General features: G+C 34.1%; 1 protein-coding gene across 1 annotated transcript in view; it reads right to left on the bottom strand.

Annotated features, from left to right (window-relative positions):
• Positions 1–26,323, bottom strand: part of TLL1 (tolloid like 1) — a 209,546-nt gene that overhangs the window by 121,893 nt on the left and 61,330 nt on the right. Inside the window, exon 2 of the mRNA XM_078069414.1 lies at positions 2,053–2,160. Coding sequence (XP_077925540.1) covers positions 2,053–2,160 — 108 coding nt within the window. The remainder of the gene's footprint in view (positions 1–2,052; positions 2,161–26,323) is intronic.

Here is a 26,323-nt window from a genome sequence, read left to right as displayed (position 1 = left end):
TGGACATCTTTTTTTTTATGTGGTCTAAGAACGTTAGAGTCATGAATATCCATAAATCTTAGAAAAGTGTAAACATTCTACAAACACAATTTTGGTAACTAAAAACAAGTGGGTGGGGTGATCCACAGAGCAATCTAAGTGACTTTATTTGGACATCATGGCAACTGAGTCATCTATCGATAATTTGGAACATTTTTCTTCACTGTGACTTTGACATCACATCATGTTATATAGGATGACAGCAAGTTGTTCTGCCCTGTTGATTGCATTCCAGCTATTTCTCCAATGTAAACAGAATATTTTCAGAAGCCAAATCAGCAAATGGAAATAAAAACATTAGAAGAGCAAATATATAGTACAAGTCTTGCTCCAAAGCTGTGATCAATTTTGAAATATTTTTAAAAGCATATCATATTTTAGAATATATTCAAATATAATTTGAAAATGAGTTTTAATAATTTATAAAAACCAGTAACACATAATTACAAAAACATCACAACAATCCAAAAGGATGTTCAGCAGCAAAATATATTCTGTTATGCTATGTAATTGGCAAAATTTATAAAAATAGATGTAAAGAATTTTAGAGCTCAAAAGGTAGAAAAGGAGGTCAGGATGAGGAAATATATCCTTTTGCAGTTTTCTCAACTGGAAAAAAAATAGAAAAGGCAGATTTCCTCTCATAAGTCAGAAACCAGAGCATCTGAGGAAAAACCAAGTCCTCTGATTCTCATTCCAGGCCTTGAATAGAATGCTCTCCCAATTTTATCTCCTATTTTCCCTTCTTTTTGAATTTTCAATAGACAAATAACAAGAAGGCACCACTGAGCAAACAACCAATATAACCACTAATGATATCTGAACAAGTGCAGATACATTCACACCATGAGAGTATGATTCATGAGTCTCTTTGGGCGAAGACAATGAAAGGGCTAGAAATCCATAAAGACAACAAACTGTGCTTGCACCTTGATCTATTTCTTTCCAATATCTTTTTTCCCCTTTGAAATTAATACCAAAACTTATCTACCTAGAGTAAAGCTAATAAAACCCCAAAACAATCACAAAAACCATTACCATATAAGCCTTCTAGAGCAAAAGATCAATTAAGTCCTTATAAGGCAAGTAAGTTAGAGTGCTTGTTCACTGACTAATAACGTGCCTGATTGTTTTCATTACATGGTCACATTTTTGCTGTGCTACTTGAGAAAAATTTTTGAAATTTTTTCATTGAACATTTTAGAAAGATGAGGTAATATTTAAGTGTATTCATTCCTAAGTAGCTATAAGAAAGAATGGCATTTATATGTTTGAAATCACAATTATGTAACAATTATACTTTATATTAGATAGGCCTGAAGCACATATAAATAGATTTAGAAGAAGGTTAATTATGAGAAAAAAGAAATGTCTTAGTTAATATTAAGGTAATTATAAGGGTAAGAGTAATTATAGAATTTTCAAAAAAACAATGTTTCAAGACCACTAAAGGCAATAATACCTTTGAAAATTTAGTAATTTTTAAAAATTTGTATAGAAATTGAAATTACAAAAAATTCTGTGTAGGTAGTTCATTAACATAGAAAAAAAGAAAAATGGATAAAATAAGTGGTTATTTCACACATATTCTAAAAACAAACTGAAAATATACAAACTAAGTAAATACTTATGGGAAAGACTATACAGTTTGAAATAAGAAAATAAGAAATACAATTAATTTGATCTCCTCACTTGTAAGTCATATTAGTAGCTACTCCTCATGGGATTATTATGCACATTCAAAGAGTTACTATCTGCAAAACACTTAAACCAGGCTTGGTACCTGGTTTAAGTACTTGGTACCTTGGTACCAAACAAAATGTTTGTCAAAGAAATTAATTAATAGAATTAAAAACTATGAACAAAATCTAAATTTCCAAATAGGCTCATTGATGTTTAGGCAATCAAAGTTGATCAGCAGGACATTAAAAGTGACCTAAAGAATACTTAGAGCATTTCAAGAGTATCTTTTCTCCAAAATGAACACAAATTCAATCAAATAATCAACCATACCTGTGGTATGTCCAAGTCCAAAGGGGTTCTGTGTAAGGTCAATTGTCCTATCAATTTGAAAGATACTTAAGTCTTCATCATCTAAGGCAATATCACCCCAAAACACAGCTAAAAAAGAAAAGTTCAATTAAAATGTAAAATATTAAAGAGCAAAGTCAATGCAAACAAAGCTAATTAGAAAAATATTGCTAAAAATATGGAAATGCAGTCCGTATAGACAGATATTACAGAAAGTAATTATAACTGAATATAATATTGGACCTATTATACTATAATATGAACCACTTGTAAAGGGTATGACCTACATTTTCTTACTTTGATGTTTGACGGGAGCGGGTAAGTCATTTCTTTGAATGAAATGGTCACTGATTTATGGGGGAATCTAGGGAAAGTGAATTTAGCAATCATGGCTATTTTGCAAGTAAATGAAAATCTGCTAAGTGTGCTTGAATTTACAGTCGATGCCTGTGACCAGCAGCAGGTCTTCACTGCCAGGTAGGAGACATAGTAGCAGCTAAATATTGTACTGTTCTAGCAACTTACTCATCACATTTTTATACACTTTCTCTAAAGATGGCATTGCCTCTGAGTTTCTGTAAAATGTATAAATAAATACCGAAAATAATATTTAAGTCAACATTTATTTAGTCAATGACCAGGTGCTACACCTTTGATCTTTAATGATAAATAAAACACTGTCCATATTTTCAGGAGCTTCAAAATCATTGCCCCAAATCCTGAAAACCCTCTGACTCTTTTACATCCAGTCCTTTATGCTATGTAATAAAACAAAGCCCTATAAACCATTGTGGGAAGAAATGAGATAATTTCTTTAAAACCAGTATGTGAATTTTCTTTTAACATCAGAAATATATATTAACATAACAAAAAAATTTCCTTCCTTTTTATTTGAGTCCAAAACTAGACTAATCAATCTCTTAGTGCTGCCGAATATCAAAATACAGTAACTTTAGGAAACACAGCAAATTTAAGAGAGAGAATAAATTAATCATGAGATAGTAAAACACTGACAAATGCTTTGGGAATTCTGGGATAGCTGTTTCATGATACCGTTTTACAAATTTTCTTTTTCAAATTTCTCTTCAAATTTTTCTTTTGCAAAACCAAGAAAAGAGGAAAATACGTTGAAATTTTAGGAAATGATGAAATCCATGCTTTTCAAATCACTGTCTTTTAGTAGATTTAAACCTTAATATTTAGGAATTTTAGCTATAAAAGTAGTTAATAAAATTAATTTATGAAATTTAGATTTCAATCCTGAAAGCTATACTTTAGGTTTTGGTCAAAAGTTTATTATGTAAAATTATTTACCCTGTTTAGTTCCCTCATACAAAATGACATGAGATAAGAAGGTTATATTTATGTGTAATTCTAGAAAGGAAGGAGATAGAAATTAGTTCAAGGTAGGTTATCAGTTCACCATACGGAAAAATATTCATTAAAATTAGAATTCTCTCATCAACTCCTCTCTTCCGCCCTACTGTCAATGGAATGGCAGTCTGTAGAACCACAGAGATGCTTACTATTTTTTCCTGTCCTAGAGACAAAGTAATGAAAGGTCTGTAGAACAGTTTACAGCACTGGGTAAGAGGCTGGTCTTGATGCCTGAAATTGAAGCCAGATTCTAATCAGCTTCATACACCTCTAGCAGAAACCGCTGATGCTCCACTACCCCTAAAGACAGACATCTCAAGAAACAGATGGCCTGCCTTAGTAAAAAAAAAAATTGCACTTTATATAAAAGGCTTGTTGGTTTTCATAAAAATAAATTTTGCACTTTTTTTCCCCAAGATTTTACACTTTAAGGTAAATTCAAGTTTGTGAGTTATTTAAATCTTCCATCGTGTGTTTACTATGCAAACAGTTGAGGGCATTGACTGGCAGTGACTCTGAGGCTGGCTCTTCCTTTCTTAGTGCTGGGGGCAACTAGAGACAGGAAAACAGTGTTACTCTAACATGAACTCGAATAGGGATCACAGCGGATCAGGTTAAAATGCAGGCTCTGATATAGTCGGTCTGGAGAGAAGCCTCACGTTCTACATTTTTAACAAACTGCCATTACTGCAAATAATTGACATTGTCATCATCTTTATTAGCATTATTTTTTTTTGCAAGAATAAATTTTTGCTCCTCTCTGAACCAGCTGGTTAACTTGAAAGCTGAGGCACTCAACCAAACAAAATGCAGTTTGTCCATACTCCATTTATATAATAAAAGTAGTATGAGTAAAATAAAACCCAAATGTGTTTTAGATTTTTATTTTCTCGTAACGACTTTTCACATGCAATAAGATTCATGTTTTGATGGATGGATTATATCAAAAACAGAACAGCAGTCCAAGGATATAACACTTCACAGAAGCAAAAACATTACTTATGGGGAGAAGAAAAGGCACAAGGCCAGATGATTCTTAAAAGGAGACAAAACTGTTCTGAAATACACACACCCATTTTTCTTATTATTTACTGTTATCTTTTCTGAACTAAAAGCTTCAGAATAGTTGTGTCAGTTCGCAACACACCATGAATTGCTTCAGGAGAAAACTAAATATTTCTTTGAGAACAAGCCATAATGAATGAAAAAGTCAATTCATTTGTGTGCAGACTTGATATACTGCAGGTCATGTTTATCTTTAAATTTTTATGCTATCAACAGAAAAAAAAAGAAAAAATAGCCATCTTAAAATTACAACCTATCAGACAGTTTAAAATGCACAATTTCTTTCTTCATATTGCACACATTTGAGGGTTTCCTTCATTCATCTTTCACTTCAATATAAGTGTCCTATTTCTGCAAGCTGAAATACTTTACTTATGCATTGGTATAGCAAGCTGGACCACAACACTCTATATTACATGGATTTAGAATTTGCATTATAATCTAACACATATTTATTATTTAGGATCCAAGATATTTGTAATTCTCAAATCCACTTTGGAGTTTTTTTTTTTTCTTTATGGTATTTTCTATTTGTTTTGTATCCCCAAAAAAACACAAAAATTAGAAATAGTTTTAAAAAGTATGAATTATTACTCATTAGCCCCATTTAATGCAGTGATTTGAGGTTGGGGATATCAGAACTGAAAGCAATACAGGAAACTGGTTATAGATGATAATATTAAGGAAATGCTCAAGTGCAATTAGAATATTTACTATCTGTTTGGAATTCTGCTTGGATTCCTATGGTCAAAAATGGGGTTGGAGCTAACCAACAGGCCAAAATAAAATGTCAAGAAGAACAATTTTTAAACTACATGGAAAACCACAGGTATTGTTTTTCTTCTGAAGGCTATTTGCATTCATTGTACTACAATTTTTTTTTTTAAATCGAAGACCAAGAAAGACAAATAGCTTTTATTGTAGTAGGTAAACACATTTTACAGAAGAATGTATGGCAAGAATGAACAAGCCAAAATCGTGATTCCCTACACTATAACTTTAAATGATATTTCTTCCACCCTTTCAAGATTCCCCAATGATCTTTAGCTTTTCTGTTTTGAAGCTGGGATCCAGCGATCAGCTTTAAGGAGGCTTCAAGTTTGTGATTTCCTAAAAGCTATACGCAAAAAATACGTATGAGTTTATACACCCAGTCACAATATGTTTTGCAGGGAAGAGGTCCACCACAGGCTGTCAGAAACGATCACACAAAGTAAAGAGCCACTGTTTTCGCCAAATGCAAAGCCTTTCAGTCCACTCAGGAGAAAATGCTTGCAAACTAAATACCTTCACAAAAAGGAATACATTTACGTGAATTAATGCTAACGTATCTGATAGCTGGTTACTACTTGATGGCGTACTTTAATAAACAAGTTGATAGAGTCTCCTCAGGCATTACCTATAGAAAGCCCTTCCAGAAACCCCCTCTTTCCAACTAATCTGGTGTCACATCTGCTTCCGCGTCCTGCCTGTGCTTCTCTCAGTAATAGACCAGCACACAAGATTTCACACCATGTTTTCAACAGTCTGATTCCTCAATCTAATTTTGAAAATACTGATCACAGGAAGCATGTGTTGCTCATCTTTAAACTCTCGCTGTCAGAGTGCCTGACAGAAAATAGGTCCTCAATATATGTTTTGAGACACATAAAAAATGTGAATGAGAAAACAGCCTGACTCAGGGTATAAATTGTGTATGACAAAAATAAGACTAGCCATGCTACATACTTCACAGATTTGCCTTAAGACCCAAAATACTAGATATTCACCATTCTAAGGAATGTTTCAAATCATTTCAATCTAGAGTGGATTATTGTTAGATAATCAACAAAAATTTTTAAAAGGGGCAACTGCCTTTCTTCTTTATTTCAGTAGTGTATATAATTAAGTGTAGTTATGGGAAATATGTCCACTTTTCTCTAAACATCACACTGATATGCTCAGGAAATACAGACTGAACTAACAGATCAGATATCTTGAGATTTATGAGATTTGAAGAGATAACGCAAAGATTCAACAACAGCCAAGAGCACTTGCTTCTTACATTGTTTCCATATACAGTTTAAACTCTCTGCTTTTATTGATATTGGATTTAGGGAGGAAGAATGATGTCATGTGAAGGCCTGACAAGGCTGCTTTGGCCGCTCTACCCTACAATAAAGGCTTAGTAAAAATTTCCTCAGACAAGGACAACAATGAAGGCTCAAAAATCAACTATTTTTACTTGATTGACAACCACTAAGCAAATTCCCAAGGAAAAGTAAGATTTGGCAAAAGTTCTAATTATACATTTTGTATACTAATGTACATAAATATACATACTTAAAAGGGAAAACAATTTTCTAGTGGCATTTCATATGCACTGAATAAATTTTTGCCCCAAAATGATACACATGAAAGTTAATTTAAGTTCCAAGTTTGGGAAACAATTATCTTTGAAGTCTTGATACAACATAAAAATGAGTAAACGTATATTTTTATATAGACTCTCAGAATTACTCTTCAAAAAAATTAGGATAAGAATTTTTTTATGTAGCATATTTCCTTCTTAAATTTCTAATAATAAAAAAGAAAGTATTTGTAGTCCAATTATTGTAGTGAATGTAAGAAAAGAGCCCACACAATGTTTTATTTAAAATAATTTATAGGGTTTTTTTTTCCAAGATCTGCATTTTCACTTCTACTATATACTATCATATAAACTGAGCAAAGTCTTCTAATTTGCAATTAAAAAGTGTTTATGCGGTGAAATACAAATGATGAGTTAAATAAAATGGTTAACTTATTCTTGCCTCATAAACTAGATGGAAAAGTGTCTCTGGATAACATGACTCTTATCTGGCCATTTTCAAACAAGATGTCTTTTTGAAGGGAGGAGGTGTAGTGAGGTATAAAAAGCTAGATACCATTTGGATTATTGTTTATAAAAAAGAAAACTGTCCAAACATCCTCCGAATTGAAAGTTCCCTTCAAAGAACACAGAACTGCTGCTAGAGTGACAAACAATCTTCTTCAATTACTTCCTAAATCAAGAAATAAAATATCATCTCAATACGAAATCAACTGTTCGATCTGAAATGCACAACAAACATATACACATACATGCACATACACACATACATATATACCATATGCTAGAGCAAGGAATATTTCTCCAGAAAATGGTGACATTTGATAATAAAGTCGTTTTCCATGGTATTCATGAATTTCAAGATGAATCTAGATTAATCAATAGATTATGAACACAGAATACAAGGAACAAGTTGTCATTTTTAAATCTTTTTTTCTGTTTTAATGCAATTGCACATTACGGATATTATTAAATGCTAAACTTTCAAATAAACATCTTTCTTTTTAAGTCAGAAAACAAAATTTTTCTCATAACAATAGATCCATTGAAATACCATATCAATCTGCATTTATAGCCCACAATGCCCATGGATAGGATTTCTCAGAACATTTTTAAAATATCACCCATACCACAAATATTCATTCTGAATTCTTTGTCTCAAAAGAGAAAACATTGACAGAAAAGTACTTTGTAATCAAACAATGTAAAAATCAATATTGAAACTTTTTTTGCTTATGGCCTAATAATTTGTTACAGGCTTTAAGAAAACAAATTACTATAGTTTCTATTTTTTAAAAACTGCCATTCTTATACTGCTCAAATAAGGAATATATAATCAGCCGCTACCAAGATTTGGTTTATTTATGTTTCCCACATCATACATCTTGTAACGAGAGAGTAAACACTTGTTTTTTCTTCCCTCAGGCTTGTAATTGTTTACACTTGTGGCCACTTGTGTAGGAGTCAAACCTGATACTTCTTTCTTAATTAAGTTTGTTTATTTTCTAAATATTGACACTAGCTCTTGGAGTAAATCTTGATGTCTTCCTGGAAGTAAGACTTCACGCAAATTTGCTGTTTTCTATATTGTAGCTATGTTTTACCCACTGGCTGGTCATCCCTTCACACAAACAGAATCTTTTTTCCCACTTTTTTTTTTCCATTTTTATTTAGTCTACTGTTAGGAAAGTTTGAGAGAAAATGTTGCATTCCAACCTTTCTGGTTCTTTGTAAAAGATTTCCTCTTGAGCACAAGTCCAAGGCTGGGTTTTCTCTTTGGTTAATATCCCCTACTGCAAACCCATAAAACAACATGTGCTCAGTGAAATAAACTTTACAAAATCTCAAAGCTCATGGACATCCTGAAAACTTGACTCACATACTGAATTCTATTTCTTTCTTTGATAGTCCCAGCAATTTTAAATAATTGGGAGGATAAGTAAAGGGAACTTTATTCACACCTAAACAAGCAAAAATTGAAAGAACAATGAAATATCCTGTCAATATTATCTTCAACATTTTAAATTTTTACTTGAAAAGATCTATAAAGTGTCAGTAACTTATACTAATATTAAATGTGTAGTGCTTAGTATCAATAAAGTACCTTCATCTACACTTTATTCCATTCAAGGCTTAGAAAACCCTAGGATATTGATTCATATTACTAAACCTGCTGATAGAATTTACGATTTTAAAAACTTACCATTCCCTATTGCCCATCATATAATATCTGCCTTTTACTTTAAGTAACAGTTTATTAGCACTGACATTAGGTTATTTGTTAGAGTTACAAGATTCTGAGTCAGAAGCAGCACCTGTCTAAAAATCTCAGTTGCGGGTCATGCTGGTGACCCATCTTAACCACGTGAAGGTCTCACATGCAGAATGAAGAAATAAATCGTTCCTTTTCAGATTTGCAGAAACATGAATGTTACCTGCACTGGCATATGGAGATAATATACTTTATTGAAAAATGGAAGTGCTCTACAAAGGAAGTGTTTATTAAGTGAAATGGAGTCAATCATGACTTGCATATGGGAAAGGATAAACCCACCTTAGATTCTGCTTACCTAGCTGAAATATTAATGTTGCTGAGTAATCTGCCTGTAATGTTTCAAGCCTTGTTTGAGTTAATAAAGTAAAAGAAAATGGATGTTGAAATACAAACAGAAATCCATGCACATCAGGTAAATAAAATCTTTATAAAAGCCAGGAAACCATTTCCTTAATTATATAATTTTTTAAATTTAAATATTTAAAACTAGCATAAATTTTGGCTAGTAGATATAATTAGAAATTGGCCATTAAATCTGCAATCTCTCTGTTGTATTACTGATAGGTAATTTTTTTAAAAAAGAATAAATTACAAGTTTTTAAAAAAAAACTGCCAAATGCTTATCATGAACAAAAAATATATATTCAATATTGAGCAAAATAATCCAGTGGTATTAAAAAAAAGCCTATATATTAATTCACTTTAAAAGTTGTTGGAAGCTTATAAAACAAACCAATCTCTAAAAAATAAAAACGAAATTTTAAAAAGGTCTTAAGCCCTCCGAAAGGATTAATATGTTTAAAAACCAATGCTTAAAATCCATTTTTTTCTTGAATTTCATTAGTGGCCTCTTATGAAGTAGCAAATGAATGACTATTAGAGCCACAGTCTGGGAGAAAAAAGTAAAAGTAATTTAAGTATGCAGCCAATTGTTAATGATGGACTGTCATTCAGAGATACTCAGCGTAGTTAAAGCTAAAGGTACAGAACTGGAAAAACTGATACTGTGAGCAGTTGCTAGGGTAATATGACTAAATCTGGCAGTTTTATCTATTTTTAATATTCCTTGCAATGATGCAAAGTGACCCTCAGGTACTAAGCCTACTAATTTTTTGAATGGTGAAATGGAAAAAATAGAAGGCTAACTAGTCAATTTAAAGTTGTCTTTAAATGGTTGTTAAAAGAACCTACCTGATATACTAAATTATTTTTCCAGCTTTATTGAATTATCATTGACATATAACATTGTGTAGTTTAAGGTGTACAGTGTAGCTATTTTATATATGTTAACACATGCATCATCTCATATTAGTTAGGAAATGAATAAGATGATCCTGGAACATGCTATAAACCAGAAAGCAATGAAGCTACCAAAGATAAAAGTGTTATGATAAAGGATTCAGGAACAATTGAACAAGCTTCCACTGGCCAAAACTGGGACAATTTGAACATCAATAAGGATAATCAACAATCATATTGAACATGAAGTCCATTAGTTCATAGTACTAAAAAAACAATCAATCACCTTTGAAGGACACTAGGAAATCAGCTCATTTTTTTTTGCAAATGTATGTATAAAGAGAAATAAATTTTTAAAAACACATTGCCTGCTAACTAGTGTGGCTAAGTATTGGTATACACATTTTTGAAAGGCATTCTCTTTTGAGAATGGTCTGTTCCTACTCTTTGTGATGGTTTCCCTTTGGAAGGTTTGTCCTATGCTTATTGATTGTGGGTTCTTTTTATGTACCCTCGATACCAATTTTCTCTCATTAAATAGTTCCTGGTTTATAGTGGGTGCTGATTATAGTTTATTCAATGTACTCAATTCAAATAATTGCATTTAATTTTAACACAATAAATTTTATAACCTGTTTCCTTTATATTTTGTGCTTTTGAATCTTGTTTAAGCAGCACATCTTTTTCTGAGGTCATAAAAATAATTTCTTTAAAATTCTAAAATCTTTTCACACATATGTCTTTAGTCTGCATTGAACTATTTTTTCTTTTGTGATAGATAAAAATTAAATTTCTCTTATTCTATATGTATAACAAATTTTCCCAGGCTCATTTAAAGGATGCCCATCCTTTCTCCAAATACCTACAATGCCACTTCTGTCATAAATATGTCATATATCTAGGCCCTCTATTCTGTTTCACTAGTATATCAGTCTTTAATACCATACTGTATTGATAACAATCTCCTTATGATGAGTCTTTATATCTAATAGGACTACTCCCCTACCTAAGTTTTCAAAATGTTCTCAGTTCTTCTTAGCAATATGATTTTCCATATGAATTTCAAAAAGCAGATAGTCAAGCTACAAGAAAAATCCTGTTGAAGTATTGATAAGAATTGCATTGATTCTATAAATTAATATAGAAAAAGTTTTCAATTTAAAGATATTTAATTTTCACACTCATAATCATATTTCAACTTATTTTTGGTTTTATGTACACCTTCCCATAAAGGTATAACTTTTTCACCATAAAGTTGTTATACATGCCTTGTTGAAATTATTTCTAGGTAAACTTCCATATTTTGTTGCTATAATAAATACTAACATCTTAAATTATATTTTCTAGGCGTTCTTTGTATATAAGAAAATAATTTTTATATTTTTATCTCCTATTCATCAGATATGTTGGATATTTCCATTGGCTCCAATAGATCTCCTGCATTGCTTATGAAGACAATTCTATCATCTGAAAGTAATAACTTGTGTTCATTCTTTACAATTCTAGTGTTTGCATGTGTGTAAACTTTGTTTGTTTTACACAATTCTTAAAACCTTAATATTGAAAATAAGCAGTTATAGCAGGAACACCTGTCTTACAACTTTCAAATACAAGCCTTCTAATATTTTACAACTGACTGTGCTTTTAGGTTTTGGCAGATACTTTGTCAGGTTAGAGAAGACCCTTATGTTCCTATTTTGGATTTTAGCATTTTGATTTATAAAAGAAATTAGCCCATAATATTTTTACCCTTATTTGTATTGTCTAGCTTTAGAATCAAAGTTATACCAACCTTATAAATGAGCTGGCAGACATTATTTCTCTCCTAGTCACTCACACAATTTGTGTAAGAATGGGATCATTTGTTCCTTAAATTGGCAGAAGTTATTTTTTACGATTTTATTTATTTATTTGAGAGAGAGGAGCATAAGCAGAAGGGAGGGGCAGAGGGAAAAGCAGACTCCCCACTGAGCAGGGATCCCAATGCGGGACTCGACCCCAGGATCCTGGGATCATAACCTGAGCCAAAGGCAGACACTTAACCAGCTGAGCTACCCAGGCGCCCCTGGCATAAATTATTTGTATATATGTCTGGGCATGGTATTATATTTAAGGGTAGATTTTTTTTTTTATGTACTGTAACCTAGATGTTTCCTGTCTGCACTGCCCCCATACATATGGAGAGGAATACCACTACTAGAGTCTTTTCTATAGTGTTTTTTAGTGGATGCTTTGATGGGCTGCCCAGATCCCACGTCTTATTTGAATAATTGATTTCCAGATGCTGGAAATGTTTTGACTGAAAGACTTCAGCTATTAGCCCTCTTAGCTGAAAAAGCTGCAAAATCCATAGCCAAACCCACTTCATATAAGTAGCCAGCATCCAATGACTGGTAGAGGACTACGCTTTAAGGGTATAGTCACCTCAACCTAACTTAGGACTCTGATGGATCATCATAGCATCAGTTCTCATCCTCTACAGCCAGATAGCAGAGAAAATTAAAAATAAAGTCCAAAGCCAAGTCCTAAGAGTTATAGAACTTTAAAGGGCTATCCTCCCAATCTCAGCAGGTCAGCTATACCAAAGTTAGGTTCTACTTAAGAAATAATGGTACCAATACATGGGAAGAAGAATATGAGTTGATGCCCCTGAAAATCGTGAACCTCGAGATTTATCTGAAACTTTTAAGTCTGAAGAAGTGGCTTACTCCATCTTATTAAGGACTAGTATTCCTCCTTTATTTAAAGATGATGCAGTGGCCCTACCCTGAAAGACAACATGCACTACTCAAGATCTGCCTTCACCTCCTTTTCTGGCTGCTAAACCAGTAAGTAGGGTTAAATCACAATATAACCTGACTAGGATGAGCTGGACCCAAAACAAGCAAGGACTGTATCCAAAGGAACTTACAGAACCTTGCCAACTTGTACTTGGAGGAGTCCAGAGATTACTCAAGGACTCAGTCTAAGGGATGGACATAAAATTATATAAGAGAAAGTTTATTCATTTGGAAGCACCATCCTGTTTTAATATCATTGAAAGGACACCAAAGATAATGCAAACATGCTATTAGGATAAAACACTGAACTACCTTAAGTAAGAGAGAAATGCCAGAATGGTCACGTTAGAGAGATTAAAAGGCTCAAAGAAGTAAGTATGCTTGAATGGATATACAATACTCAGACAGAAAACCCACCAGATGACTATACTATATAGAAGGGCCCTGAAGATTCACCATTTACCAAGGCTAATAAGGAACACACCGATGAAAAAAAAAAAAAAACCAGCATCACTAAGAAGTGATAATCCTCTAAAGCCAAGACTGATGGCAGGAAATGGTGTTACAGAACTGGTTCACTGACAACAGGTAGGACAGAATCTCAAAAAACAAAAACAAAAAAAAACCCAGAGATCATAGGACAATGCTCCATTACCATAAGCCAAGTAGAGGCAATTCTCATAATGCATGGCAAGGTTGTAGTCTCATGCAGGAACCCTGACCCTGAAAGAGAGTTAGTAGACATGGCATCCAAGGGGCAAAACAGATGGACTGCCAACAAAGGATATTATTCAATCAAAAATATGGAAGCTGGATGATCAGAAGATTAAGACTGGTTACCTCCCACCTCCCCAAAAATACCTTGAGCTTCAAGATGTAAGCCAGTTTACATCTTGGAATCCATATACTGAACAAGGAATCACGGTTCCAAGAGAAATAACACTTTAATGCCATAAAAAATATGATTATGATTCTCTAGTCCTTTCACAGAGGACCACGGCAATTTCATTAAATAACCATACAGAGACATTGTGAGGACTGTTAGAAACAGAGCATGAATGGAAGATACAGATCTTAAAATTGAATAATAAGAAAACATGTAAAATTAACAAATTCTTAACAGCTGAGTGTGGGCCAGCATCACACAGACACACAGACACACACACACATACACACACACACACACACAAAGCCCTATTACATAAACAGAAATGGCCCTATTACCATCACTCTCAGTTGTCCACATCCCTACAGCTCAGGACTCTGAGCATTTACTTATCCTGGTTCACATAAATGAAGCTTTTCTACCAAATGACAAAACAACTGAACTTTAAACTATGACTACGTCTTGGGTACTTTCAGTTTTTTGTGCCAAGGAACCAGCAGGTAAAGTAAAGTGTCACCATCCTTATAGGGCAACTGATCTTGATCATCAGGTACTGGGGTTTCTGCTGCACACCTGGGAGTGGAGGAATATGTTTGACAGAAAGTAATCCTCTTGGGCACCTCATAACACTTTCTTGACCAATTTTGATTGTAAGTGCAGCAGTCATGGCCTGAGAAGATATGGGAAGCAGTGGCTTAGCACCCTTAGCGATGTGGGTATGGGTCACAGCACTAGATAATCCACCTACACTAGCCAAGGACAATCTAACATTGACAACCCATAGGGTGAGACCTTGGATAGGAAAAAAAGAACTCACGAATCCCAATTTCTGTTGCATATGATAGTTATTGGATCACCAGTGAATCCATTCAATTTTTTATATACTGTATTCTTCAAAACAGGGTAATTATAGTCACTTAAATAATGTATTAATTGCATTTCCAAGAAGCATACTCCAGAATAGTACATTTGAATTAGTTTTAAAAAAAATCAAAGGTAAGGGGTGCCTGGGTGGCTCAGTTGGTTAAGCATCTGCCTTTGGCTCAGGTCATGATCCCAGGGTCCTGGGATCCAGCCCCACATCGGGCTCCTTGCTCAGTGGGAACCTGCTTCTCTCTCTCCCTCTGCACTTCCCCCTGCTTGTACTCTCTCTCTCTCTCTCAAATAAATAAATAAAACCTTTTTTTAAAAAAAAGCAAAGGTAAATATTCTTAGTTTCCACTCATACATGGTCAAAAGAATAATGTCTATTTTATATGATGGTGTCTTTGTGCCTCCTATGAAGAAGAAAAGGTTTAAATCAAACCTCCTCTTACAGCTTTCACTTGCCAGGAGGAAATAAAGATTGAGCATGAAAAGTAATATTCTCTAATATATTTTAAATGTCTCAAAGAAGTCACCTGCTTAAGAATACTATATGTAGTCTTATTTCTGTTACTGTAGAATCCACAGTAGTGGATTCCCACTGGATCATTTCCAAAACCATCATGAATGTATATGTTTTTGTCCCTTCATTTGTACATTTAGAAATCACAGAAAGGACGGTTCCTTAAAGAAGCAGCAATATTTACAGTATTTTTAGAATATTTCACTTCTAGTATAGAGCATCTCTAAGCACAAAAGTAGTGAATAAACATAAAAGTTATCTGATCAATTATAAACATTAATGGGCAAAAGCAGGGACTAAAATTTTTTTATTTTATTTTTTATTCAAAAAAGTGGTCTTCTTTGGCCTTAGAACACTCATTAAAACTTCAATGTTTACATCTTATGAAGTAATGAGACATTCAGAATCTTTCCTAGCTTGTGTATTTAAGTTAATGAATTCCCTTGGAGTTACACAGGATGAAAATCTGTGTGGGAACTGTAGATTCCTGTGAAATTATACATACAACATTACACAGAGTAAAACTCTAGCTAGGAATAACAACTTCTCATAAACTTTATATGATAAGAATGTGCCCTAATGATAATAAAATATACAAAACAAGATTCTTCAAAGGATCAGTTAATGTTTTCAACATTTTAATATGAAAAAGTTCTCCTAAATATGGTGATTAATAATTCTGAACTTGCACTCTCTATTTTATTTTCATGACATCAAGAATGCCACACATCCATGAAAGGAAGAGAAAAGCAGACACTGGGTAATTTCTGTTAGGTCATCTGTAAAATAATAACAAAACAAATTTTATGACACTCTCTGCTATCATAACTTATATCCATTTGAGGATATTTTCCATATATTTTTCTCAAAGCTTGGCTTCAGGCTAGAATTGTTGAATTTGGAGGCTCTCTGAATATATGCAACATATACGCAGCATTTTTTAAATGTGTGTATATATAAATACTTACAATGTTATGAATGCCAACTCTACCAAATAAAAGTTATAGACAGTCTTGATACTTAATGGGTTAGGGTCCTGAACTCTTTCTAAATGAATCTCCACTGAAACACAATAACAAAGGTAAAATGACATGTGTAATGACAAGATAAACTAGTTAAGCTTTTCCATGTAATTAAACACAAACATACTAGGAATGACTGAAGATATTTGGCCAACCATCAAGGCAGAAAGTAAATTTTTAAACCACACTCAAGCTTTCTGGACTAGAATACAATTTAATATTGGCAAGGCAATATTTCCAGGTTCAAAGAAGGTCCCATGGTTATCAAAAATCTCTCATAAAATACTGGAAATGAATCAGAAATTAACATATTGTTTAAAATACCCAGAGGTATAAACTTAGGGGAGACAGCAATCTTCCAAATATGTTTTGAGTTTTGCTAAACAAAACATCTCAATGTGAAACTTAATTTTGCCAAGCTCAAAACACTTCCCGGTTCTCCAAGGCTTAACACATACGCATTTATAGCCTTTCTTTTCACCACCCAGGCAGCAATGAAAGTAGCTTTCCAAAACCACAGTCAATATGTCTTTGACCTAAGTTCCCTACGTAGCTCATCATAACTATTGCTAACAGTCACACAGGGAGAAGTTCACTTTTAATTTAAGAGATGAACTACAATAACAATTCCAATCTCATGGTTTGAAAAAATGAGATTTTGGTAGGAAATATTTCAGTTTGAATCTTTTTTTCTTAAAAAAATATTGGCAAGACCAAACTTATCATCTCCCCTTTTTTTTAAGCCCTAAATGTGGTTAAATTGGCTTAGTTTTTCTCTGGGAGAGCTAGTATCTCCGTGTTCATTTTAATAAACGTATATTTAATACAACTATTTTGCAAATAATGGTCCTCTAACATATAGCTCAAAAAAGTCAGAACTTAGCCTGAAAATGATAACCTCATTTCTAAAGAACAGTGAAAAAGCAGTGTTTTTAGCCATTCACTTGCTTGGTCTATGTTCTGATGCAGAGAACTTACGAATTAGCAACCGGGATGAGAATTCAGAATTGGCACTGGGTGCAGAAAAAGTGTGCTTAGAAATGCTCTGGCCTAAAGGCAGCAGTTTGTTTACTATTAGAAGTACATGAGTCCTGAAGGTATGTTATATCATAGCTACTAGTATAATATTTCTTTCAAAACAACCTCAGAAATTTAGATATGTGCTTCTTGTTTAGAAGTCCCTGTTGTGAAAGAGAAGGCAATAAGTACAAATAAATTAAAATTCTTATTCTGCAAACAGGATTCTGAGAGCAAAAACCAAATAAATCATCAAGATCATTTTTCTCTGATGTTTACAACTCAGACAAGGGATGCCAAAAATGCAATGCATGCACTTGATTCTTATAATAATTCTATGAGTTTGGTACAGACTTTTCACAGATAGGAAAACTGAAGTTCAGTGAAGTGAACAAACTTGTCTCAAGTCAATTTTAGTAGGGGGTGGAATTCAAACCCAGGCACTTTTATCTTTATGTTATATTAACTCATGAGTAAACTTTAAAGAGAAACTAGACTAATTGTAATTGAATAAAGGAGGAACCCAATATAAATTCTATACATTGCCTTTAAAATTATTTTCCTCTCCAGTGATATCTTAGTATATGAACTCCCTCTTCTCTGTCCCATATTTAATAGTGTGGATCATCCCATTCTGTTGACTCGGCCCTCTATATAGAATTTTCCATCTTTTTTAATGTTTCTGTCAGCATGCCAGGCCAGGCTCTCATCACCAATTAGATGAACTAATGAGTAGCTTTCATATTGGCCCCGGGCATGCCACCCCATCAGACTAATTTTTCTGGACCATTTCTAATATTACCTTTCTACATAAAATGGGACCTTCAACAAATGGCCTCATCATCTTTGGTACTATTTCTCAAAGCGTGAACCTTGAACTATACCCATTAGAATTAGCAGGGACTTAGAAAAAGTGTTGATACCTGACCTTGAACTCCAGTGCGTTGAAATATACTGTATAAAGTCCATAAATCTGTACTTTTACTAGCTCGAAGGACAATGCTTATTTATAAGCCCTAAGGTTGGGTGCCCCCGACCTCTAAATCTGGCTTCATCCTTCGCTCATCATGTCAGTCTTCTCATTGTCCCATGATCACAGGCTTTGTTCTACTCTTTGCCTTCATTCAAGCTGTGGCTCCCTCTCCCTCGCATTCTTGTACTTTCTAAGTTCAAACCCACATCCTTCCAGCTGCCACTCTAAATACTGTAATGCTTCTTAGTATTCCTGGCAAGTGAACATTCTACATCAAATTTTTATATGGCAACAAAATTAAACATGACACACATGTGCCTAGCTTCATGAAAAGTAGATTGCTGACATTCTTTCTCAGTGACTCATAGTAGACACTATGAACACAGTTTACTGGAAACTGCAGGAATACACATCTATGTTGACATTAAGATCCCTGTGTCCTCCTCTGATTATATGGGGCCACTTCCCCAGCTATCTATACTACTTACTTCCAAAAGCTTTGCTCAGTCCTCTTACAGTTCTTAGATTCAAAGCTAATAAGTAAGCTTATGTAAGAGCTCTACCAATAATGCTCTGGTAGAAATTCCAAGAAATAAAGTGCCCATTTAACATAGGGTTTTATGACACAGATTTGTGCTGCGTGTTGGAGTTCTTCATTTACTTTGATCCAAAGCTCTACTCTTTGGGGTTGAAAAAGCTCTAAATCTGACTTCAGAGTAAATGGGTGTTGATAAAATCTTTTGTAAAGGGGTTTTAATATGTAGGGTCTCTTAAAGGTAAATATAATCTCATCAAAAATTATCCAAATATTTCTACAAATAAACAGTATTTTTGAGTCTATGATACATCTATATCTAGATTTTGGTTACTCTAATTGAACATAGAAACAAAGTCATGAACAGAGTAAAAATGCAATTTTAGAAATCTAAATGTTCTGAACATAAGCAAACAGGTAATATCAATCAATATAGTTTCCAGATATTAAAAATAAAAATATAAGTGCCCCAAGTTATGCAAGGGGTGATTGAGATGGATGGATTTATTTATATTTGGCATAACTCTTAGAGAGTCTTTTGAATACCCACACCACAACCCTCTAAAGTAGGAATTATAACATATGAGGGGACTAAAGAGAGATTCAGTGAACTGTCAGAGTCAGAACTAATCAGCATTGAGGCCAGAACTGGGACCTAAATCTGTGTGACAACTCACAAAGTCTGAGCTTTAGGGTGCAAACACGCATGTCCAAACACACACTCACAGACATTCACAGACACACACAGACACACATAGAGATTTTGATGCCCTATAGCCTACAAATCCAACATTATTCTCATAATGTTTTATTCATAATTACTCTCATAACTAACTTGTTGTGTGTAACAAGCACTAAAAGTAGTATGGTACAAGTATTGATACAGAATAATTTACAAAGTAGTCCAGTTATTTTCCTCAGATTTTAAAAAGCCGATGAAGAAATTGAACCTTAAAGAAATTCAGCCTGCAAATCACCAGATTCACACCCAGAGTCTGATTCCAGAGCCCAAGCATTTAACTACAACTACTTTTCTAACATCTTTCTTTTATAGCACTTCATTCATTTTAATGGATACGCTACAATATGTCTCCCCACCAGGTTGTAAAATCTTAATGGGACTCCGCCATATTTAGTCTCAAGATTCTGGCACACTGGTGTATAGAAGTTTCTCATTAGGTGTTAATGACCACACAGTACCAGCAAAGACGTCACTTAACACATGTTATTTCAGTAATTGGTGATATTTTTAATAATGTTCTGCTGACCTGGTATCTCTTTCTTACATTTCTCCCAACCACACTTCCCCTTTTCATCTGTTTTCATACTGAATGCACAGCTGCTGTGAATCTGTAAATCTCAGAGCCATCACCATGGAGATTCATCCTCTCCTATCAGGTGTAGGATAGAGACTCTTACCTATTAAGATTTCATCCTTACTCCTCATAGTTTATGATAAATTATAGACAACTGAGATCCTTGCAGCCTTCCAGTTAAATTATGCATTTTCCCTTCACCTGCATTGTCCTTTCTTGTTTACTTATTATTTTTTAGTCCTCACTATAAAAATCCTAAAATTACAGAATCAAAGTACAACCTTCCCTGAGCTATAAGAAAAATATAATTTCCCCAACTTACCCTCACAAAAAAAAAAGAAAGAAAACACAAGATATGACAAACATAACATAGTGACAACCATCATGAGTAGAAACTAATCCAAATATGTGCTCATTTAAGGGTCTTTGTCTGTATTCGAATCTTAAAAACCTAGCATATCAGACTGCCCTCTTTCTTTTGCTATCACACCCCAACATGGTGCTTGGCTCGTCGTCCCTCCACCCTCCACCACACTATTATTAAGCTGGTGGTCATAATTTGTTCCATTTATCTTCTTATCAGTCCACCAGTATTTTCCAGATCTTTAAAAAAAATCTTCCTTTTGGGGAACCCACTTGCTTCCTTTGTGTATTTACCCCTTTTAGTCCTCTCAAATGTACAGGTATTCTGAGTATTTCAAACAAATAGTTACAGTCAATCTTATCCAGATATTCTTAGAATCCTCCTCTCCCCATATCCTTTGGCATCCCTATCGTTATTGGGTAATGTTGTGTGGTCCTTTGCAACATTCTTACACAAATCCAATTAGTGAATATTGGAAAGAAGCCAGTAATTATTTGGAAGAGTTACAGTAATAAAGATCCAAAATAAGATAAAATAAAAATAAGTTTTAAGTTTAAAAGTAAAAACCATAAGATAGTATCTAAATTAAGAATTCTAGCCACCAGAGTAAAGTCTGAAATACATTAATTAGGTGAGCACCTGTGTTTGATAATAAAAATCAAGAAAAGCAGAGATACAAGGAAATATTATAACTTTATTACAAGAGATTCTGCCACAGGATCCCTTCTTGGGTCTAGAACCTCACAATGATTCTCCAGTGGAATTTATTTCAATTACAGAAGGCTAGCATTCACATTCCAATTCAGAAACAACTTTTCCCTGATTAAGTTAAAAAGAGATTGAAGGAAAATGATAATCTACTGTTAATCTACTGTTAAATGAACAGACGTGTTTAAGTGGCATTGTGTCCTTGACTAGACTGAGTGAAATTCACTCTGCATTTGTACAAAAAATATGACAAAGAGCAAATGGATGACCTATCTTAAAGGTGTTTTTTATGACAAATAAATACCATTGTAGTTAACATCGCTGCAAATGGAAAGCAACCAACAAAACCAGCTGGGCACTATAGCATGAGGTGATATAAAAATAGATGCTCCCTGGAGAGAACACAGCCGTGGAGAGGCAGGTAGAAGTTAGTTCCTGGTGCCGCAGCGTTGGCACAGTTAACCAGACTCCAGATGGAGAAGGGAAGCTTTGGGGAGCCCAAGCTGTCCATCTGGCAGTACGTGCCTCACGGTTCCTGAAAACTGCAGGTTGGGTGAGAACCTGAGCAATGACAATAAATATCAAAGGACAAACACTCTACACACTCCCTTGGACCTGCCTCCCACACTTAATCATCTGATCCTCCATTACCCAAACCCATGGTTTTCTGTCAGAATGTTGAAGTTACACATCCTTCCACTGTGACGCTCATAATCATGATGTCAAACCCAATACCTGTATTACTGTGCCTTGACAAGACAACTGCTTCTCACGTCTTATTCTGACCTTCATTATCACTTTACATTAGACATGTTAGGTCTGTTTCAAAGATCTGAAAGAAAAAGTCTGAATCTACCAGCATTATAATTAAGTAAACATAAATAAGTGACGTTTCAAATCAAGCAAATATGACAGCAATGAACTCTGTATGATATCTCAGGTTTCCTTTTTTTTTTTAAGCTCATTCTTGCTCTTTAGTGGGGGACACATTGTCCACTATAATTTGGAAGACAAAAACAAAGACATTTTTTCTTTAAATTACTGAATCTATTGACCATTTGAAAATTTTGATTTTTTTTCTCCCACTGATATGAATTATGGGGAATGAATATAGGTATTTTGGCAGAGAGTCAATTCTACTGTGTCTTCTATTGACTATTAATATATTAGAATCATGAAAACAGTAACCATGTATGTCCTTAGAAGGCACTCAACATCCTAAGGAAATAAGCCTTCATTTCTTTATTTACTTGTATTTCAAACCTGTCAATCCATCCATTCTCAACAACTTTTGTAAGACATCTGCAAGATGCAAGAGCAATTGCTAAGTGAGGGGACCCACGTCACAAAACGATGAATAATATCTGAAATTCAGACTTTTAATTCCTTGCCCATGGTCTCCCTACTTCACTTCCTCATTATGCAAATCACTATTAAAATATTCAAGATCATTCACAATTTAGAAATTACTCCCAAACAAGTTTTCTTTAAAATCAGAGTACAGTATCATTTAAATGTTCCAAATGCTTTCTTGAGATTGTACAAAAATTTCTAGAAGTTATACCTGATCCATAAGATTTCATAATTTCAATAGGCCAGCAATATTGACATAGTAACTATGAAGTATTATAGAAATTTAGTATAAACTTGAATATTTCTCATATTTAAGAGAGAATCATTTCACATCTTCCTTGACATGGCCAAAATTGCAGAGTACATTAGAGTAATGCGATGAGAGGGAAACTATTTTCGATCATATGAGAGATATTTTACTATAGGTACTATTTGTAACTGCAAAAATAAAACTTTTTATTTCTTTTTTTTTAAGATTTTATTTATTTATTTGAGAGAGAGAGAGAGAGCAGGAGCAGGGGGAGGGGCAGAGGGAGAGAGAGAAGCAGACTCCCCACTAAGCAGGGAGCCTGAGGTGAGACTCAATCCCAGAACCCTGGGATCATGACCTGAGCCAAAGGCAGACACTTAACCGACTGAGCCACCCAGGTGCCCCAGATAAACCTTTTTATTTCTACCTGTTCAGAGCTACCTGGCCATAAATACATCAGAGAGGTGTTCAGATTTATAACAAGTGTGAAAATAAGCACAATGCTATACAAAGTACAGTACAAAGTAGATTAGCAGTGTTCTAGCACTGTGCTCTTTAATATCAACAACACCACCCTAAAAAGAATGAAAATGCAGGAACAACTGAAATTAGATTGACTTAGCAGAAATGGACCAATGACTATAATAGAGTTAAAACTTTTCTAGAGTATAACAAGGTGTTTGTATTGGTCACCTAAAGAAATTTCACTCCACTGTAGGACACAGTGGCTGAGTAGAGAGCTTATGGAAGCACATAGTGCTAAAAGAGGAACTATCTTTGCCACCAGTATGACCAAATCATACACAAGTCATACACAATTTACTCATAGACAATTACTCATACACAATGTAGTCAAAATTCTTCTCAGCATTCCCACTGCATCCCTAGGGAAATGCACACCATCAGCCCTTCCTTTTTTACAAGACATGTCCTCTTGAGACTCCTTCTGTCCATCAAAGATCACCTAGACCTTCTTAAATATAGCTACTAAAGCTGGTATTAACTGTTCATTGGTCAATGTGACCAAGACAGACCTCCTGTTAGCGGCCCCATTTCTGCCAGCAAGCTGAGTCTGGGATTCCCCTTGGTGCATTAAACCTATGTTTGGGCACTGTCCCATAGCCAGTCTAGTCCTGATTTGCCCATTATTTGCTGGCGCCAACATCTTGCCCTAAATTCCAGCCCTCCTGCATCTGAAGTTGTCTCTATTGGAAGGATTTTAACCAGAATTTGATTTCTTTAATAGATACAGGCTATTCAGGTTACCATTTCTTCCTGGATGAATTTTGGTACTCTGTATCTTTCAAGGAATCAATACGCTGTCAAATTTATGTGCATGGGGGATTTTTTGTAGTTTTCCATTTTAATAATTCTGGGATCAGTAATTACATTCCCCACTCTCATTCCTGATGTTCATAATTTGTGTGTTCTCTTTTGCAGTTGGTCAATCTGGCTAGAAGTTTATTAATTTTATCGAATTTTTTTCAAAGAATAGCTTCCATTTCATTGATTTTTCTCTAATGATTTTCTCTTTTCAATTTAAGAGATTTCTGCCCTGATGATTTCTTTCCTTTTGCATGCTTTATCTTTTGCTTTATCTTCCTTTTCTAGACTCTGAAGGTGGAAGTTCAAGTTAATGATTCAAAAACCTTTTTATTTTCTAACATAAGCATTTGACACTATAAATTCCCCCTAAAAAAACTGTTTTAGCAGCATCATAAATATTTTGATATGTTGTAGATTTACATTCTTTCAGTTCAAAATATTTCCTAATTTCCTTTGATATTTCTTCTTTGATCCATGGATTATTTATTGACATTTATATATTATATCATATTTCCAAATATTTGGAGATTTTCCATTTATTCTTTTGTTATCAATTTCTACTTGAATTCCATTATAGTCAAAAAACATAGCTTGAATAATTTTTTTTTTACTTGATAAGGTTTATTTTATGACCCACAGTGTGATCTGTCTTGGTGAATGCTTCATGTACATTTGAAAGGAATGTGTATTCTGCTGTTGGTGAGTAGAATATTCTGTAAATGTCAATCAGGTCAAGTTGCTTATGTTGCTCAAGTTTTCTGTATATATTTGCTTATTTCCTATTTGTTATATCAGTTAGTAAGAAGGAAACGTTGAAGTGTCCAAACATAATTGTCCCTTTCTTTATTTCTTCTAGTCTTTTGGTTTATAACTCATTTATCTTGAATCTTTGTTACAAAAGACCTGCATAAATTGTTATGTCTTGGCGAGTTGACCCTTTCATCATTATATAATATTCCTTTTTGTCCTGGTAATTTTCCTTGTTCTGAAGTCTTCTTTGTCTGACACTAATATAGTTGATTCAGCTTTTATTTTTATTCAGATTTGTGTAGCATAGTTTTCCATCCTTTCATTTTTAACCTACTAATATTATATTTCAAGTGAGTTTCCCAGTAGAAAACATATAGCTGGCCCTTACTTTTATAGCTAATCTGATAATCTTAGTCTTTTAATGCTGTCGACCATTTACATTTAATGTAATTATTGATTTACTTGGGTTTATAGCTGCCATTTTAGTATTGCTTTTCTACATGTTCCTTATTTTTGTTGTATTGGGTTTCTATCACTGCTGTAGCAAATAAGCAAAAATAGAGTGGGCTAAAGTAACACTCATTTATTATATCAGAGTTTCCACAGGCCACAAGTCATAGGCATAATGTGGCTCAAATATTTTCACTGCTTAGAGCTTCACCAGGCTGAAACTGAGTTGTCAGTAGGGCTATGCTCCTTCATGAACCCTGTGGAGAAGAATCAGCTTCCAGTCTCTTTCAGTTTGTTAAAAGAATTCAGTTCCTTGCAGCTATAGAGATGAGGTCCCATTTCTTTGCTGGCTGTTAGCTGGAAACCTCTCTCAGCTCCTTAATGTTACCTGCATTCCTCATCCCCTTGCTCTCCAATAACAGCAAGTTCAGTCCTTTTACCACTTCAAATCTCTCTGACTTCTTTTGCTAAATATCTTACCTTGCCTCTTCTGCTTTTAGAGGCTCATGTGATTACACTGAGCCAATCTAGATAAACCCAGATAATTTCCCTGTCTTAAGATCAGCTGGTTACATCTTAATTATCTGCAACGTCCCTCCAGAGCAGTACCTGGAGTAATTGATTGAAAACCAGAGGAGGAGAATCTTGGGGGAACATTGTTAGAATTACATCTACCACAGTCTGTCCTCGGGCTCCCAAAGGTTCAGGTCCTTCCCAAATGCAAAACACATTCACATCCCTCCCAATGCTCCCAAGAGCTTCATCCCATTACAGCATCAACTCAAAGCATAAAAATCTTATCTAAATCTCATCTGTTCAAAAGTCCAAAA

Source organism: Halichoerus grypus, chromosome 3 (assembly GCF_964656455.1).
Source record: "Halichoerus grypus chromosome 3, mHalGry1.hap1.1, whole genome shotgun sequence".
Lineage (NCBI taxonomy): Eukaryota > Metazoa > Chordata > Mammalia > Carnivora > Phocidae > Halichoerus > Halichoerus grypus.
Note: the sequence above shows the minus strand (reverse complement) of the source record. Positions and strands in the feature narration are given on the sequence as shown.